The sequence below is a fragment of the Enhydra lutris genome, unplaced genomic scaffold (assembly GCF_002288905.1).
Source record: "Enhydra lutris kenyoni isolate GAN:26980312 unplaced genomic scaffold, ASM228890v2 scaffoldscaffold4, whole genome shotgun sequence".
NCBI classification, from domain to species: domain Eukaryota; kingdom Metazoa; phylum Chordata; class Mammalia; order Carnivora; family Mustelidae; genus Enhydra; species Enhydra lutris.
Genome location: NW_019154088.1, coordinates 34082660 through 34099153, shown reverse-complemented (window position 1 = coordinate 34099153; position 16494 = coordinate 34082660). Strand labels below are relative to the sequence as shown.

General features: G+C 36.5%; 1 protein-coding gene across 4 annotated transcripts in view; it reads left to right on the top strand.

The window, feature by feature from the left end:
* The window catches only part of LOC111158948 (Ral GTPase activating protein catalytic alpha subunit 1), a 246811-nt gene that overhangs the window by 179910 nt on the left and 50407 nt on the right, over positions 1-16494 (top strand). For all 4 annotated transcript variants that reach the window (XM_022521311.1, XM_022521309.1, XM_022521306.1 and 1 more), the window contains one exon: positions 15659-15814. In XM_022521311.1, the coding sequence (XP_022377019.1) occupies positions 15659-15814 (156 nt within the window). The remainder of the gene's footprint in view (positions 1-15658; positions 15815-16494) is intronic.

The following is a 16494-nucleotide window of genomic DNA, read 5'->3' as shown; positions in this document are numbered from 1 at the left end:
CCATTAGGTCTATGGCAGAGGTCACAGTCTCTGAATTTTCCTCTTTTGGGGGTTCCTCCTCTTAGTTATTCTGTTGAGGGGTAGTTGAGGGAATGTACCTAATGCAAATTATTGCCCACAACCCAAGCAAGATAACACCTGTGTTATAGGGACCTTAGGGTTGTTGGCCTGTTGTTCTCTTAGCCTGTCTTCTTGGGGAGGGGCCTGCTGGGCTGTTACTCAGGCAACCCTATTTGTACAGAGTTGCCTTGCCCCCCTTTGGTGGGGGATAGGCTCAATGCAAACCAGTTTTGGGGCGCTTTTGTTCCATGGTGGCTTTCCCTGGCAGCTTTCTGTGTCTGTTCTGAGTGTCAGAGCAGAAGTGACCATATCCAAACTTCTGTCTCAGAACAGAGAGATCGCAGCCTGTTTTTCCGTAAACATTCCAACCACATTGCCTCCATTTTTGTCTGTGCTGCTAAAAACCACAACATCCTTGGTTGTGTGCCCCACACCAGTATTCCCAGCCCACACTTCCTGGTCTAGGCACGTCTCTTCCCTTTGTGCAACCACCAGCTTTTGTCAGTTCGCCTACACCACCCCGCAGCTCCAGGTTTCAGTCTGGGGGCTGCCCTAAAGTCCTTTCCCAATGCTCCAGGTCTTCAAGTCTCTGCCCAGTCCCCAGCACGGGAGGGTTTTGTGCTCTAGTGGTGCAAGATCCTGGAGGCTCCCTCCACCTTCCATTTAACTTCCGATATCTGCCTGCAGAATCGCAGCTCCCCGCTTTACACCACAAAACCAACTATGGGAGATATTCTTTTGAGAAAGATTTGGATATATTCTTACATCTCTGGCTGATTTCATAGGTGTTCAGAGTGGTCTGGTAGATATCCAGCTCAATTCAGGGGACCTGTTGAAATAGGGTCCCTTACTCTTCTGCCATCTTGCCCCCCCACATACCTTCTAGCTTATTTTAGAAGAATTACTTTAGGAGACTCAACAACTTAATGCCAGGTGTGTTATTGTTTCTGCCTTAAATCCTATCTGCAAAGACAGAAGCAGTTTGGACTTTGAAAGGAAAGTTGTTGACTTTTTTTTATAAGTGAGTATATTGTTAGAGAGTACTAAACTCCTAGGTTTAGGAGATCTGGATTTTCCTCACAGTTGTGACCAGTAGACAAGTGGTCTCCATCTAAGATATGAATATCTTCAGCACTATACCAAGGCTTTTAGGAGGCACATTGACTTGGTTAGTTTTGAGGAGATTAATTTCCAGATCCTGGATTTTACTAAAATTAATGCCTTAGAACGCTTCTACAGTCTTACCTTTTCTATTCCTCAACTCTGTAAAAGAAAGGCATACCATACACTCACCCAAGTCCTATATTGCCCCAGAAGGTTTGTCACCCAAAAAAAGTTCATTCAAGAAGGCATGTTCTGAGGGGGGTCTCTGATGGCAAATCAGGAAATATTAAAAGGTACTTCATTTTCTGTCATCCTAGCAACCAGCTCATGTCAAGGTTCCTGTATCAAATATGTCTATCTTAGAGTTGTAACTCAGAAGAGAGGTATTTGTCATGAAGATTTGCATTAATATGTTCAGTTAAATTGACACATAAAGTGTCAGACATTTTCTAACAGAAAGTGAATTTGATGATGGCTAATTGATTTGTCATTAAGTTAATAGCAGGCATTTTTTCTATATTGTATCAGCCAAATCTGTAGCTCTACAATTTGATGAAAATATATTTAAAGGACAAATACATGTAACATACAATACACTGGAAATTATGTCTTTTGCAAGTTTAAACTTGTGATGAAAATTTTCATATAGTTGTCAATTTAATACATAGTTTTTAAAAATTCTTATAGAGAGAGTGCATGAGCAAAATTGTTGAAGACCACTGCACTAGACTATCAGCCCCTCCTAGAGGGCAGGTACTTTATCTCACTTTTATCTCATTTCATTTTAAAAGACATCCAAGTGCCTTGTACAGTGTTCAGTACATAAGTCTTTATCTTTCAGTATATGTTTTTAATGGCTTATCTTACATGGTATTTCCCTTTAAGCGAGTTACTTGGGGTCTTTGTTCCTGTTTGCTTATTTGTCAAGTGTAATATACTTTATGTAACAAATACGATGTGAAGTTCAGTTGAGATGAGGCATGTGAAAGTGCTTTGGAAACTGTAAAGAAAAATTATAAATAGATTTTCTATTTTAAAAAACACAGAAAAGTATTAGTAAAAGCAAGAGACATTTGAAAAAAGAACAAAGTGGGAATACACACACTTCCATATTTCAAAACAGTACAAAATAATAATCAAACAGTATGGCACTTGTACCAAAGATAGACGTATTGATCAATGGAATAGAATTGAGATTCTAGAAATAAATCTATACATCTATGGTCATCTGGTTTTTGACAAGTGCCAAGACTATCCAGTGGAGAAAGAATAGTCTTTTCAATAAACAGTGCCAAAACACATGCAAAAGAATGAAATTGAACTCTTACCTCACACACACCATATATATACATATATATATATATATGTATATATATAGTCTTTTCAATAAACAGTGCCAAAACAACTGAATAGCCACATGCAAAAGAATGAAATGAACTCTTACCTCACACATACATATATATATATTTACACACATACAAAAATTAACTCAAAATAGATCAAGAACCTAATTGTAAGAGCTAAAAGTATAAAACACTTTTAAGACAATATGAGGTAAATTTTCATGACCTTGGATTTTGCTAAGATTTTTTTCCCCTAGCTTTATGGAGCTATAATTAATAAATAAAAGGGATTTTTACATATAACACTAAAAACTTGAACAGCAAAGAAAAAAACAATTGGATTTCAGGGTACCTGGATGGCTCTGTTGATTAAGCATCCAGCTCTTGGTTTCGGCTCAGGTCATATCTCAGGGGCTTGAGAACAAGCCCCAGGTTGGGCTCCCCACTCAGTCATGAAATCTGCTTCAGATTCTTTCTCCCTGTCCTTCCTTTTCTTATCCTACCCACTCACACACTGTCTCCCTCAAATAAATAAATAAAATCTTTAAAATAAGTAAATAAATAAATAGGATTTCATTAAACTTTAAACTTTGGTGCTTCAAATGAGACTATAAATAAAGTGAGAAGACAGTCTACCGAATTGGAAAAAATAATTGCAAATCATATATGTGATAAGGGACTTGAATCTAAAATATACAAAGAACTCATACAAATCAATAATTAGAAAACAACTGAATTTTAAAAATCAATAATTAGAAAACAACTGAGTTAAAAAATTAAGATCTGAAGGAACATTTTTCTTAATAAGATATGCAAATAACCAGTTAGCTCATGAAAAGATAATTGACATCATTATCAAAGAAATGCAAATCAAAACCACAGAAAGGTACTACTTCGTTGACTAAAATCAGAAAGTAAGATAATAATAATTGTAGTTAGGATTTGGTACAATGTGAACCCTGTTACACTGCTAGTAGGAATGTGGAATGGTATAACTGCTACGGAAAACGATCTGGCAGTTCATCAAATAGTAAAACACTGAATTACTGTATGATCAGAAATTCCACTCTTAGGTAGATAGATACCCAAGAGAAATGAAATGGTATATCCAGACAAAAACTTGTACATGAATGTTTACAGGAACATTATTCATAATAGCCAAAAAGTGGAAGCAACACAAATGTCCATCAATGGATGAATGGATAAAATATGATATTCATATAATGGAATATTATTTGTCCATGAAAAGGAATGAAGTATTGACATGCTCCACTGTAGATATACCTAGAAAATATTATGTTAGATGAAAGAAACCAGTCACAAAGACATGTGATAGGGAGATAGCTAAAGGGTACAGGGTTTCTTTTTGATGAAAATGTTCTAAAATTGACTGTGGTGATGATTGCACTTATCTGTGAATATACTGATACCCATTAAGTTGTACAGTGGGAAATTTCATTTCTATGAAGATCAAAGAGACATAATCTCCTTATTTGTCACACTTAAGTACAACAAAAACTCTGGGCATTATATATAAACAAACATAAAAGGACTCCTAAAGGTGAAGAGGAAGACAGACCAACTTAGGACCATGAAATGACATGATGATGGGTTCTCAAAGTTTTCTCTTTGTCTCCTGTATCTCCAAATTGGATCTGAAATAGGAATCTAGAAACAAGCACTGACCAAAAGAACCCCAACAAAAGCCCTCTTTTTCTAGCCAAAAGCCCAGGAAAGGAGCAACCTAGAAAGACAAAAAACATTTAGACAGTAACTGCTCTACTGTACCAACCAAACATGGAAGAAAATACTATGACTCCCTTCCCCATGCCTGACAGCGCAGGTCAGTTAGGGAGCCTAGCCTATCACCCTCATGAGACTGCAATGAGGCAATCCCAACACCGCACAAGAGTAGAGAAGGCCAACCAAAAAGCCAATATTTTCATCTCTGTCAGCTGATCACGTCCCCCACCCACACCCCCCACAATGTCAGTGAAGACTACTTGAGGATCCTGGAATTCTCTCCCTACCCAGCATATGAGGTGCCTCTTCCTCCCCCACCAGGATAGATGAGAGGAAGCCTACTGGAGAAGTAGGCCTTTTACCATCACCCAGCAGTAATAAGACTAACCCTACCAGTAATGACTAATGTGTCCTCAGTGGACACCACATAGGAAACCAGAACTCCTAATTCCACCTAACAGCAATGAGGCGCTCCCCTCTGCAGTTGTCCACCTGCCTATAGTGAGGCAGTAACCACCTTGCTATTTTGAGAGAGCTGTGTTGCGAAACAGCCAGCTGAAACAAGTTTTAAGTAAGATTCATAGTCTTATGATATAAAAATGCCCAAGCATTGATCAACTATCATACCAAGACCCAGCAAGGTCTCAAACTGGATGAAAAGAAGAAAATACATAGTAACACCAGATGACAAAGATTTTGAGTTAACCATAATAGACATACTTTGACTAGCAATTAGGAATACAGTTGAAATAAATGAAAAATAGAAAATCTGAAAATTTAACTACTGAAATAAAGTCAGTAGATATGCCAGCGACAGAGTTAGGTAGAGACGGGGGTACAGAAGAATCAATAAATTGGAAGAGAGAACAATAAAAAAATGTAACTAGCAGAGGGAGAAAAAGCTTAAGTACAATCAGCAGAGCATCAGAGACCTATGGGGCTATGACAAAAGATTTAACATTCCTGCTATGTGAGTCCAAGAAAGAGAGAATAGGTTGGGTCAAAAATTACTTGAAGAAATAATGTTGAAAATTTCCCAAATTGGCAAGAGAAATAAAGTGAATAAAGCTACAGATTAAAGAAGCTGTGTGAAACTCAAATAGGATAAATTGAAAGAAATCCATACAAGACACATCATAATTAAATAAGAAATAAGAAATCTCAAAACTTAAAAGCATCTGGGGAAAAGTTGTGTTTTTTTTTTTAATCTATAAGGCGAAAGCAATTAGAATAATAGGGAATTTCTTATCAGAAACTATAGAAGCCATGGATGAGTGGGTAGCATAGTCAGTTAAGCATCCATCTCTTGGTCTTGGCTCAGGTCTTCAGTTCAGGCCTTCATCTTAGGGTTGTAAGTTCAAGCCCCACATTGAGTTCCAAGCTGAGCATGGAACCTACTAAGAAACAAAACAAAACCACAAGAAATAAACTATAGTAGCCATAGAGAGTGACAATATTTTTCAAGTGCTGAAAGAAAAATTCTCAACCAGACTCATATTAGCTAGTGAAGGAATGAAGCCAAACATTCTCAGATGAGGGAAAACTTAGAGAACTTGTTGCTGGCAGACCTACCCTAAAAGAACAACTAAATAAAGTTATATTAACAGAAAGGAAGCAATAGAAAGAAACTTGGAACACTAGAAAGAAAAAGTTTGACAAGAAAAAATATGGGTAAATACATTAGGCATTACTTTTTCTCTTGGGTTTTCTTAATTATGTTTGATGGTGCAAAAATTATTTCTGATGTGTTTCTAAGTGTAATGCCATGAAAATATTCATGACAATTATATTACAAACAATTGAGCGTACAGGGGCATAAACTGAGGCAGGGTTTGTATATTTCACTCAAATTGGTGTGAAGTGACATTAGTAGACTGTGATAAGTTATGTATATATAGTCTTATACCAAGAGCAACCACTAAAAAAAAAAAATCACAAAAAATACATTTCAAAAAATGATAGATAAATAAAAATGGAATTCTAGAAAATGTTTAAGTAATCGACAGGAGGCAGGTAAAATAAAGAAATGAAAAACAGAAAATAAACAGGAAACAATAAAACAGCAGGCTTAAGCCCTAACATAACAGTCAATACATTTAAACATAAGTGGTCTAAAAATACCAATTAAAAATTATCAGAGTGCATTAAAAGATAAGACCCCTCCTCTATGCTATATAAATTATATTCACTTCAAATATTTTAATATAGGCTGGTGGAGAGTAAAAGGATGAATAGGGCACCTAGGTAACCCAGTTAGTTAAGCATCCAACTCTTGATTTCAGCTTGGGTCATGATTTCAGGGTCATGAGACTGAGCCCTACATCAGGCTCCATGATCAGTCGGGAGTCTGCTTGAGATTCTCTCTCTCTCTTTCCTTCTGCCCATCCCCTGCATGTTGTCTCTCCCTCTGTCCCTCTCTTTTCTCTCAAATAAACAAGTCTTTAAAGAAAAAACTAAAAGGATGGAAGAGTTCTATCATGTAAGCATTAATCAAAGGAAAGCTATAGTGGTTACATTAGTATTAGCTAAGGGAGACTTCAGAGCAGAGAATTTCCAGAGATGGTGATATTATAAAATGGCAGTCCAAGAAGACATAGTATGTGCTCAGCAAATAACACAACTGAAAAATATATGAAATAAAACTGATAGAACTGAAAAATGAAATAGACAAATCCATAGTTATGGATAGAGACTTCACCTCTTTCTCAACAACTAAAAGAAGAGCCAGGCAGAAAATCAGCAAGTATGTAGAAGAACTCAACAATACCATCAAGCAACATTTATAGAACACTTTACCCAACATCATTGCAATACATATTCTTTTCAAGTGTCCATGGAACATATACCAAGATAGACATATTAGACCATAAAAAACACTGCAGCAAACTTAAAAGCGTTGAAATCATTCAGTATATTCTCTAATTATAGTAAGAAAAAATGTGAAATCATTAGCAGAAAGGTAACAGGAAAATCTCCAAATTCTTGGCAAGGTTACATAGTATATAATTCTATTTATATAACATTCTTCTAATATTTTTAAATTTAAATTCAGTTAATTAACATATATTATTGGTTTCAGAGGTACAGGCCTGGGATTTATCTGTCTTATGTAATTCCCAGTGCTCATTACATTACATGCCCTCCTTAATGTCCATCACCCAGTTACCCCATTGCTCTACCCCCCTCCCCTCCATCAACCTTGAGTTTGTTTCCTATGATTAAGAATCTTTTATGGTTTGTCTCCCTTCCTGGTTTCGTCTTGTTTCATTTTTTCCTCTCTTCCCCTATGATCCTCTGCCTTATTTCTTAAATTTCATATATCAGTGAGATCATATGATAATTGTCTTTCTCTGATGGACTTACTTCACTTAGCATAATACCCTCTAGTTCCATCCATGTCATTGCAAATGGCAAAATTTCATCTTTGATTGCTATGTAATAGTCCAGTGTGTGTGTGTGTGTGTGTGTGTGTGTGTGTGTGTGTACATACATCATATCTTCTTTATCCATTCATCTGTCGATGGACATCTGGGCTCTTTCCATAGCTTGGGTTTTGTGGACATTGATGCTATAAATTCAGGGGTGCAGGTGCCCCTTTGGATCACTACATTTGTATATTTGGGGTAAACACCCAGTAGTGTGATTGCTGGGTCATAGGGTAGCTCTATTTTCAACTTTTTGAGGAACCTCCATGCTGTTTTCCAGAGTGGCTGCAACAGCTTGCATTCCTACCAATAGTGTAGGAGGGTTCTCCCCTCTGTACATTCTCACCAACACCTGTCATTTCCTGACCTGTTAAGTTTAGCCATTCTGACTGGTGTGAGGTGGTATCTCATTGTGGTTTTGATTAGTATTTCCCTGATGCAGAGTGATGTTGAGCATTTTTTCATGTGTCTCTTAGCCATTTGTATGTCTTTGGAGAAATGTCTGTTCATGTCTTCTGCCCATTTCTTGATTGGAGTATTAGTTCTTTGGGTGTTGAGTTTGGTAAGTTCTTTCTAGACTTCAGATACTAACCCATTATCTGATATGTCATTTGCAAATATCTTCTCCGATTCTGTTGGTTGTCTTTTGGTTTTGTCAACTGTTTGCTTTGCTGTGCAAAGCTTTTTATCTTGAAGAAGTCCCAGTAGTTAAATTTGCCTTTATTGTCCTTGCCTTTGGAGACGTGTATAGCAAGAAGTTGCTGTGGCCAGCTCAAGTTGCTGCCTGTGTTCTCTTCTAGGATTTTGATGGATTCCTGTCTCACATTTAGGTCTTTTACCCATTTTGAGTATATTTTTGTGTTTAAGGAAATGGTCCAGTTTCATCCTTCTGCATGTGGGTGTCCAGTTTTCCTTACACCATTTGTTGAGGAGACTGTCTTTTTTCCAGTGGATATTCCTTCCTGCTTTGTTGAAGATAGAGTTGAGGGTCCATTTCTGGGTTCTCTGTTGTGTTCTATTGATCTATGTGTCTGTTTTTGTGCCACTACCATATTGTCTTGATGATTACAGTTTGTAATAGAGCTTGAAGTCCGGAATTGTGATGCCATCAGCTTTGGTTTCTTTTTCAACATTCCTTTAGCTATTTGGGGTCTTTTCTGGTTCCATACAAATTTTAGGATTATTTGTTCCAGCTCTGTGAAAAAAAATGATGGTATTTTGGTAGGAATTGCATTGAATGTATAGATTGTTCTAGGTGGCATAGACATTTTAACAATATTTGTTCTTCCAGTCCATGAACATGGAACGTTTTTCCTTGTCTTTGTGTCTTCCTCAACTTCTTTCATGAATGTTCTATAGTTTTCTGAGTACACATCCTTTACATCTTTGGTTAGGTTTATTCCTAGGTATCTTATAGTTTTGGGTGCAATTGTAAATGGGATCAACTCCTTAGGTGCAATTGTAAATGGGATCAACTTGGGTGCAATTGTAAGTGGGATCTGTCTCCTTGTTAGTATATAAGAGTGCAATTGATTTCTGTGCATTGATTTTATATGCCACTTTGCTGAATTCCTGTATGAGTTCTGGCAATTTGGGGTGGAGTCTTTTGGGTTTTCCACATAGAGTATTATGTGTTCTGGAAAGAGTGAGAGTTTAACTTCTTCTTTGCCAGTTCAGATGCCTTTTATTTCTTTTTATTATCTGATTGCTGAGACTAGGACTTCTAGTACTATGTATAGCAGTGGTGATAGTGGACATACCTGCCGTGTTCCTGACCTTAGGGGGAAATCTATCAGTTTTTCCCCATTGAAATGATACTTAGTAAGGGCTTTTCATATATGGCTTTTATGATATTCAGGTGTGTTCCCTCTGCCTCTACACTGTGAAGAGTTTTAATCAAGAAAGGATGCTGTACTTTGTCAAATGCTTTTTCTGCATCTATTGAGATGATCCTATGGTTCTTGTTCTTTCTTTCATTTATGTGGTTATATCACATTGATTTGCAGGTGTTGAACCACATTTGCAGCCCAAGAATAAATCCCACTTGGTCATGGTGTATAATCCTCTTAATGTACTATTGGACCCTATTGGCTAATATCTTGGTGAGAATTTTTTCATCTTTGTTCATCAGAGATATTGGTCTGTAATTCTTTTTGGTGGGGTCTCTGTCTGGTTTTGGGATCAAGGTAATGCTGGCTTCATAGAAAGAGTTTGGAAGTTTTCCTTCCATTTCTATTTTTTGAAAAAGCTTCAGAAGAATAGGTATTAATTCTTCTTCAAATGTTTGGGAGAATTCCCCTGGGAAGCCATCTGGCCCTGGGCTCTTGTTTGTTTGGAGATTTTTAATTACTGCTTCAATTTCCTTGCTGGTTATGGGTTTCTTCAGGTTTTCTGTTTCTTTCTGTTTCAGTTTTGGTGGTTTATACATCTCTAAGAATGCATTTCATCCAGATTGCCTAATTTGTTGTCATATATTGCTCATAGTATGTTCTTATAATTGTTTGTATTTCTTTGGTGTTAGTTGTGATAGCTCCTCTTTCATTCATGATTTTATTTATCTGGATCCTTTCTCTTTTCTTTTTGATAAGTCTGGCCAGGGGATTATCAATCTTACTAATTTTTTCACAGAATCAGCTCCTAGTTTCATTGATCTGTTCTATTGTTCTTTTGGTTTCTATTTCATTGATTTCTGCTCTAATCTTTATTAATTTTCTTCTGCAGGGTTTAGGCTTTATTTGCTGCTCTTTCTCCAGCTCCTTTAGGTGTAAGTTTAGATTGTGTATTTGAGAACTTTCTTATTTATTGAGAAAGGTTTGTATTAGTATATACTTCCCTCTTAAGGCCACCTTTGCTGCATCCCAAAGATTTTGAATAGTTGTCTTCTCATTTTCATTTGTTTTTGTGAATTTTTAAAATTCTTCTTTAATTTCCTGGATGAACCATTCATTCTTTATAGGATGCTCTTTAGCCTCCATGTATTTGAGTTCTTTCTAAATTTCCTCCTGTGATTGAGTTCCAGTTTCAAAGCATTGTGGTCTGAAAATATGTAGGGAATGATCCCAGTCTTTTGATACTGGTTGAGAGGAGGATTGATCCAAAATGGTGGTGGAGTAGGAGATCTGAATTTCATCTGGTCCCAAGAATCAGCTAGATAGCTTTCAAATCATTCTAAACACCTGTGAACTCAGCCAGAGATCTAAGGAAAAAAAAAAATAGCTGCAGTTCTATGAATAGAAAAGTGACCACTTTCTGCAAGAATGACAAAATGGAAAAATTCACCTCAGAGAAGAGAACAAGAGGCAGTACTGACTGCCAGGAACCTAATCAGTATGGACATAACTAAGATGTTGGAATTTGAGTTCAAAATAATGATTATAAAGATACTGGCTGGGCTCAAAAGAAGCATAGATGACAGCAGAGAATCCCTTTCTGGAGAAGTAAAAGAACTAAAAGTAAAAGAACTAAAAACCAAGTAGAAATAAAAAAGGCTATTAATGAGATGCAATAAAAAATGGAAGCTCTAACTGCTAGGATAAAGGAGGCAAAAGAGAGAATTAGTGATATACAAGACAAAATGATGGAGAATAAAGAAGCTGAAAAAAAGAGATAAACGAGTGCTGGATCACAAAGGGAGAATTAGAGAGATAAGTGATACTATAAAGCAGAATAATATTAGAATAATTTGGAGAGATGGGGGCAGAAGGTATTTTGGAGCAAATTATAGCAGAGAACTTCCCTGTTCTGGGGAAGGAAATGGGCATTCAAGTCCAGGAGGCACAGAGGATTCCTCTCAAAAATCAGTAAAAACAGGTTAACACCCTGACATGTAATAGTGAAACTTGGAAATCTCAGAGACAAAGAGAAAATCCTGAATGCAGCTCAGAACAAGAGGTCTGTAACCTACAAGGATAGGAACTTTAGAATGGCAGCAAACCTATCTACAGAGACCTGGCAGGCCAGAAAGGACTGGCATAATATATTCAGGGTGCTGAATGAGAAGAATATGCAGCCAAGAATACTTTTATTCAGCTAGGATGTATTTCAAAATAATACTGACAAAAAGCTTCCAGGACAAACAGAAACTTAGAGAATTTGTGATCACCAAACCAACCCTACAAGAAATATTAAAAGGGATCCTCAAAGCAAAAAGAGAGCCCAAAAGTAACATAGTCCTGAAAGGAACAGAAACAATATTAACAGTTACTCTGCAGGTAATACAATGGCACTAAATTCATATCTTTCAATATTTACTCTGAATGTAAATGGGCTAACTGCCCCAATCAAAAAACACAGGGTATCAGATTGAATAAAAAAACAAGACCCATGGATTTTCTGTCTGCAAGAGACTCATTTTAGACCCAAATACACCTCCAGAGTTGAAGTGAGAGGGTAGGGTAGAAAACCATTTATCATGCCAGGGGATATCAAAAGAAAGCTGGGGTAGCAATCCTTATATCAGACAAATTAGATTTTAAACCAAAGACTGTAATAAAGAGTTGAGGAAGGACACTATGTCATAAGTAAAGAGTCTGTGCAAGAAGATCTAACAATTGTAAATATTCATGCATGGGAGCAGTAAAATATATAAGCCAATTAATAAAATCAGTGAAACACATTGATAATAATGAAATAATAGGGGACTTTAGTACCCCCCTCACTGCAATAGAAAGACCGTCTAAGCAGAAGATCCACAAGGAAATAAGGGCTTTGAATGACAGACTGGACCAGATGGACTTCACATGTATATTCGGAACATTCCATCCTAAAGCAACAGAGTACACGCTCACCTCTGGTGCACGTGGAACATTCTCTAGAATAGATCACCTACTGGGTCACAGATCAGGTCTATTTATACAACATTCTTGAAATGACCATTTAGTTGTAAAAAACAGATTACTCATTGTCAGGGTTTGAGGAGGTAGGATAAGAGGGAAGTGGGTGTGGCTCATGTAACAGGGTAACATGGGGGATCCTTATGGTGTTGAAATGTTCTGTTTCTCAGTCATGTTAATGCCAGTATCCTGTGGTGTTTGTTTTTTTTTTCCTGCTTTTGAGAGAGAGTATAAGCAGGGGGCAGGGAGGCAGAGGAAGAGGGAGAGAATCTCAAGCAAGCTTCATGCTGAGACTCAGTCTCATGACCATGAGATCATGACCTGAGCTGAAATCAAGATTTGGACACCCAACCCACTGAACCCCATCCAGTATCCTGGTTTTAATATAGTTTTGCATTTGGGGTAATCTGGTTATAGGGTACATAGGAGCTCCTTTTATTATTTTTTAAAACTTCTTATTAACCTACAGTTATCTCCAGTTAAAAAATGGAATTTAAAAAATGGAGATTATCGAGTGCTGCATAAACGTTTAGAGCAAAGGAACTCTAAAATGAGACCTTTTCTCCATTACATGATCAGAGAACTGATCTGAAAATAACCTTTTCTCTAAAAGAAAACAAAAGGTTTGCACTTTGATACTATTTTTCACCTATCATATTTGAAAAGATCATAAAGTTTGATAATATATTTGAGAGGCCATGAGGGGAACATGTGCTCTTATATGCTGTTGATACCATCTATAGACATTTTAGTGAGTTTCAAAATTAGAAGTTTACATGCCCATTGACTTATAGTTCCATTTTTAACTATTTATCCTGTAGGTCTACTTTCACAAATGCAACATGACATGTATTCTGTGTTCACCTCATCATTGACATATTAACAAAAGGTTGGAAACAACCTAAATACCCTTTAAGTAGGGGACTAGTTAATTATTGTGCATCAAGAAAATGAACTTCTGTGAAGCAATGAAAACGGAACAAATAAGGAAGCTCTTTATATACTAATGAGTACTCTTCAAGGTATTTTAAATGCAAAAAAAGATGGTGGGAAACACTGTATGTATTGCTGTGTGTGTGTGTATACACATACATGTAGGAATTTAATTATATATACAGAGAACGTTTTTAAAAGGATATTTAAGAAATTGCTTTCTGGAGGCACCTGGGTGGCTCAGTTAAGCAGCTGGGTCTTGATTTCAGCTCAGGTCATAATCTCAGAGTCCTGGGACTGAGCTCCACATTGGGCCCCGCACTCAGTTGGGGGGTCCTCAAGTGGGGTCCACTTAAGGATTCTTTCTCTCCCTCTCCCATTTTCCCTCTTCCCACTTGTGCATTCTCTCTCTTTCTCTCCAAAATAAATAAATCTTGGAATGCCTGAGGGTTTCATTCAGTTGAGTGTCTGTCTTCTACTCAGGTCATGATCGCAGGGTTCTGGGATCAATTCGGACTCCTTGCTCAGTGGGGAGCCTGCTTTTCCCTTTGCCTGCTGCTCCTCCTACTTGTGCTTGCTCACTCTCTCTCTCTCTGACAAATAAGTATTTTTTTGAAAAAATTAAATAAATCTTTAAAAAGGAAAAGAGGGGCATTGGGTAGCTCAGTCAGTTAAGTGTCTGCCTTTGGCTCAGGTCATGATCTCAGGATCCTGGAATCGAGCCCCTCATCGGGCTCCCTGCTCACTGGGGAGTCTGCTTCTCCTTCTTCCTCTGTTCCCCATACTTGAGTTCTCTCTCTAATATATATATAAAATCTTTAAAAAAAGAGAGAGAGAAATTGCTTTCTGGGAGGGGAACTGAGCACCAAAGATGAGAGAAATAGAAGGAAGAATTTAGGTATTACTTTTGAAATTTTAATTATATGAATATCACTGAGTCAAATTTTAAAATATTATAAGTGTTGAGGCAATCTTGTAGTAATGGCATAAAAACTAATTTCTTATTCAGATGTTCAGTCATTGTAACTAATATTGATAGTTGAGACATGTTCAGTTCACATGGTGCAAAAATTGGTTTTTATAATTCTCACTGTATCGGTTACTCAGATTTTTAAATTTTTAATTGAAGTATAATTAACATACAGTGTTATATTACTTATAGGTGTACACTATAATGATTCAGCAGTTCCACACATTACTCAGTGCTGATCATAAGTGTACTCAGTCCCCTTTATTTCACCCACAGCCCCACCTTCCTTCCCTCTGCCAACCCCCAGTTTCCTCTGTTTAAGAGTATGCTTTTTTGTTTGTTTCTTTTCTTCTTTGTTCATTTGTTCTATTTTTTAAATTCCACATGTAAGTGAAATCATATGGTTTTGGTCTTTTTCTGACTGACTTATTGTACTTGCATTAATTGTACCCTTTAGGTCCATCCATATTTCAGACTTCATTTTTTAAAAACATCTATAAAGTGATTTCTCTGAGTGGAGAGTTATAAAGTGATGTTTAAGTTTTTTTTTTTCTTTTGTGTTCTTTTTGCTTTCTAATATTTTCTTTAATTTTCAACAGTGAAGACAAGTTGCTCTGGGTATTGCACAAGTTCAGGAAATATTACCCGATGTATTGACCCTGATATTAGTGTGTATTTTATTTATAATCGGGAAAAAATATGTGTAAAAATCTTTGCAAAGATTAATTTGTAGTTTTTTAATGCATTAGAAGTACAGTTAAGTTCTACATATTTGTATTTTTGTTTTGAGCTGTGTGATAGGTACTAAAAATTAAGAAGCCAGTTTCGATGAGTAAATATAACACACCTAATTAATCATCTTATCAAAATGACATTACTGTTTTAACTTTTCCCCAGATCATTTCCAGTCTTGATTTTTGCCACTTGATTTTTTTACTCTGGCTTTGGGGTCCTCCCATAGCCTTTATGATTTAGCATTAACACCTAGTAGCCTAACAAAAGATGCATACTGTACAGCAGTTGATTTCTTTCCTAATTAACTCCTATTAATTAGGGATCCACAAATACTTAAAAAGTACCAGTGTGAACAGAACAGCTCCAAGTAGTAATTCTGGATCAAGTATTGGTTGATAACATGCCAAAGACTTTCTTCTCCATGTTTTTACAAATTGAGAAATTTGAGTCTATTTCAGTAGTAAGTTTTTGTGTTTTGTTTAGTTGATTAATATTATGTGTCATTGCTCCCAGGTCAATCTTACAAACCATTGTGGTTTCATGGGAGGACTACAAAAAAACAAAAGCACAGGATTGACCACACCGTATTTTGCTACCTCTACAGTAGAAGTAATATTTCATGTATCAACAAGAATGCCTTCTGATAATGACGACTCTTTGACCAAAAAAGTAAGTGCTGAGGAAAAAATGTTGAGTTAAAATCCTAGTAATTAAGAAGATAAATACATAAAATATGTAAGTAGTTGATCAAGCACTATTTCTGAGTATTCCACTCTTCACTTAATACTATCCTCAGAAACAAGATTGTTGTAGAGCTAATGCTATTTTCATTAATGATAATATTGAAAGTTTTTATCTTAAAGGATTTGTCTTTAAGAAAATGGGGATATGACAAATTGAAAAACTTCTACATATGTTCAAATGGGTGAAATTACATTTCAAGTTTCTTCATACACAAATAGATATAATGTTTATATTGATTGAGGGAGAGCAAAAGTTTATATTAATTATTATAAAGCACTTAAAATATAACATTCTTTTTTTTTTTTTTAAGATTTTATTTATTTATTTGACAGAGATCACAAGTAGGCAGAGAGGCAGGCAGAGAGAGAGAAAGGAGGAAGCAGGCTTCCTGCTGAGCAGAGAGCCTGATGCGGGGCTCGATCCCAGGACTCTTGGCCATTGTAAATAATGCTGCAGTAAACATAGAGGTGCCTATGTCATTTCATTAGTATTTTGTTTTCCTTGGATAAATATGCAGTAATGGAATTATTGGATCATATGGTAATTCTGTTTTCCACACTGTTTTGCACAGTGTCTGCACCAGTTTGCATTTCCAGCAGTAGTGC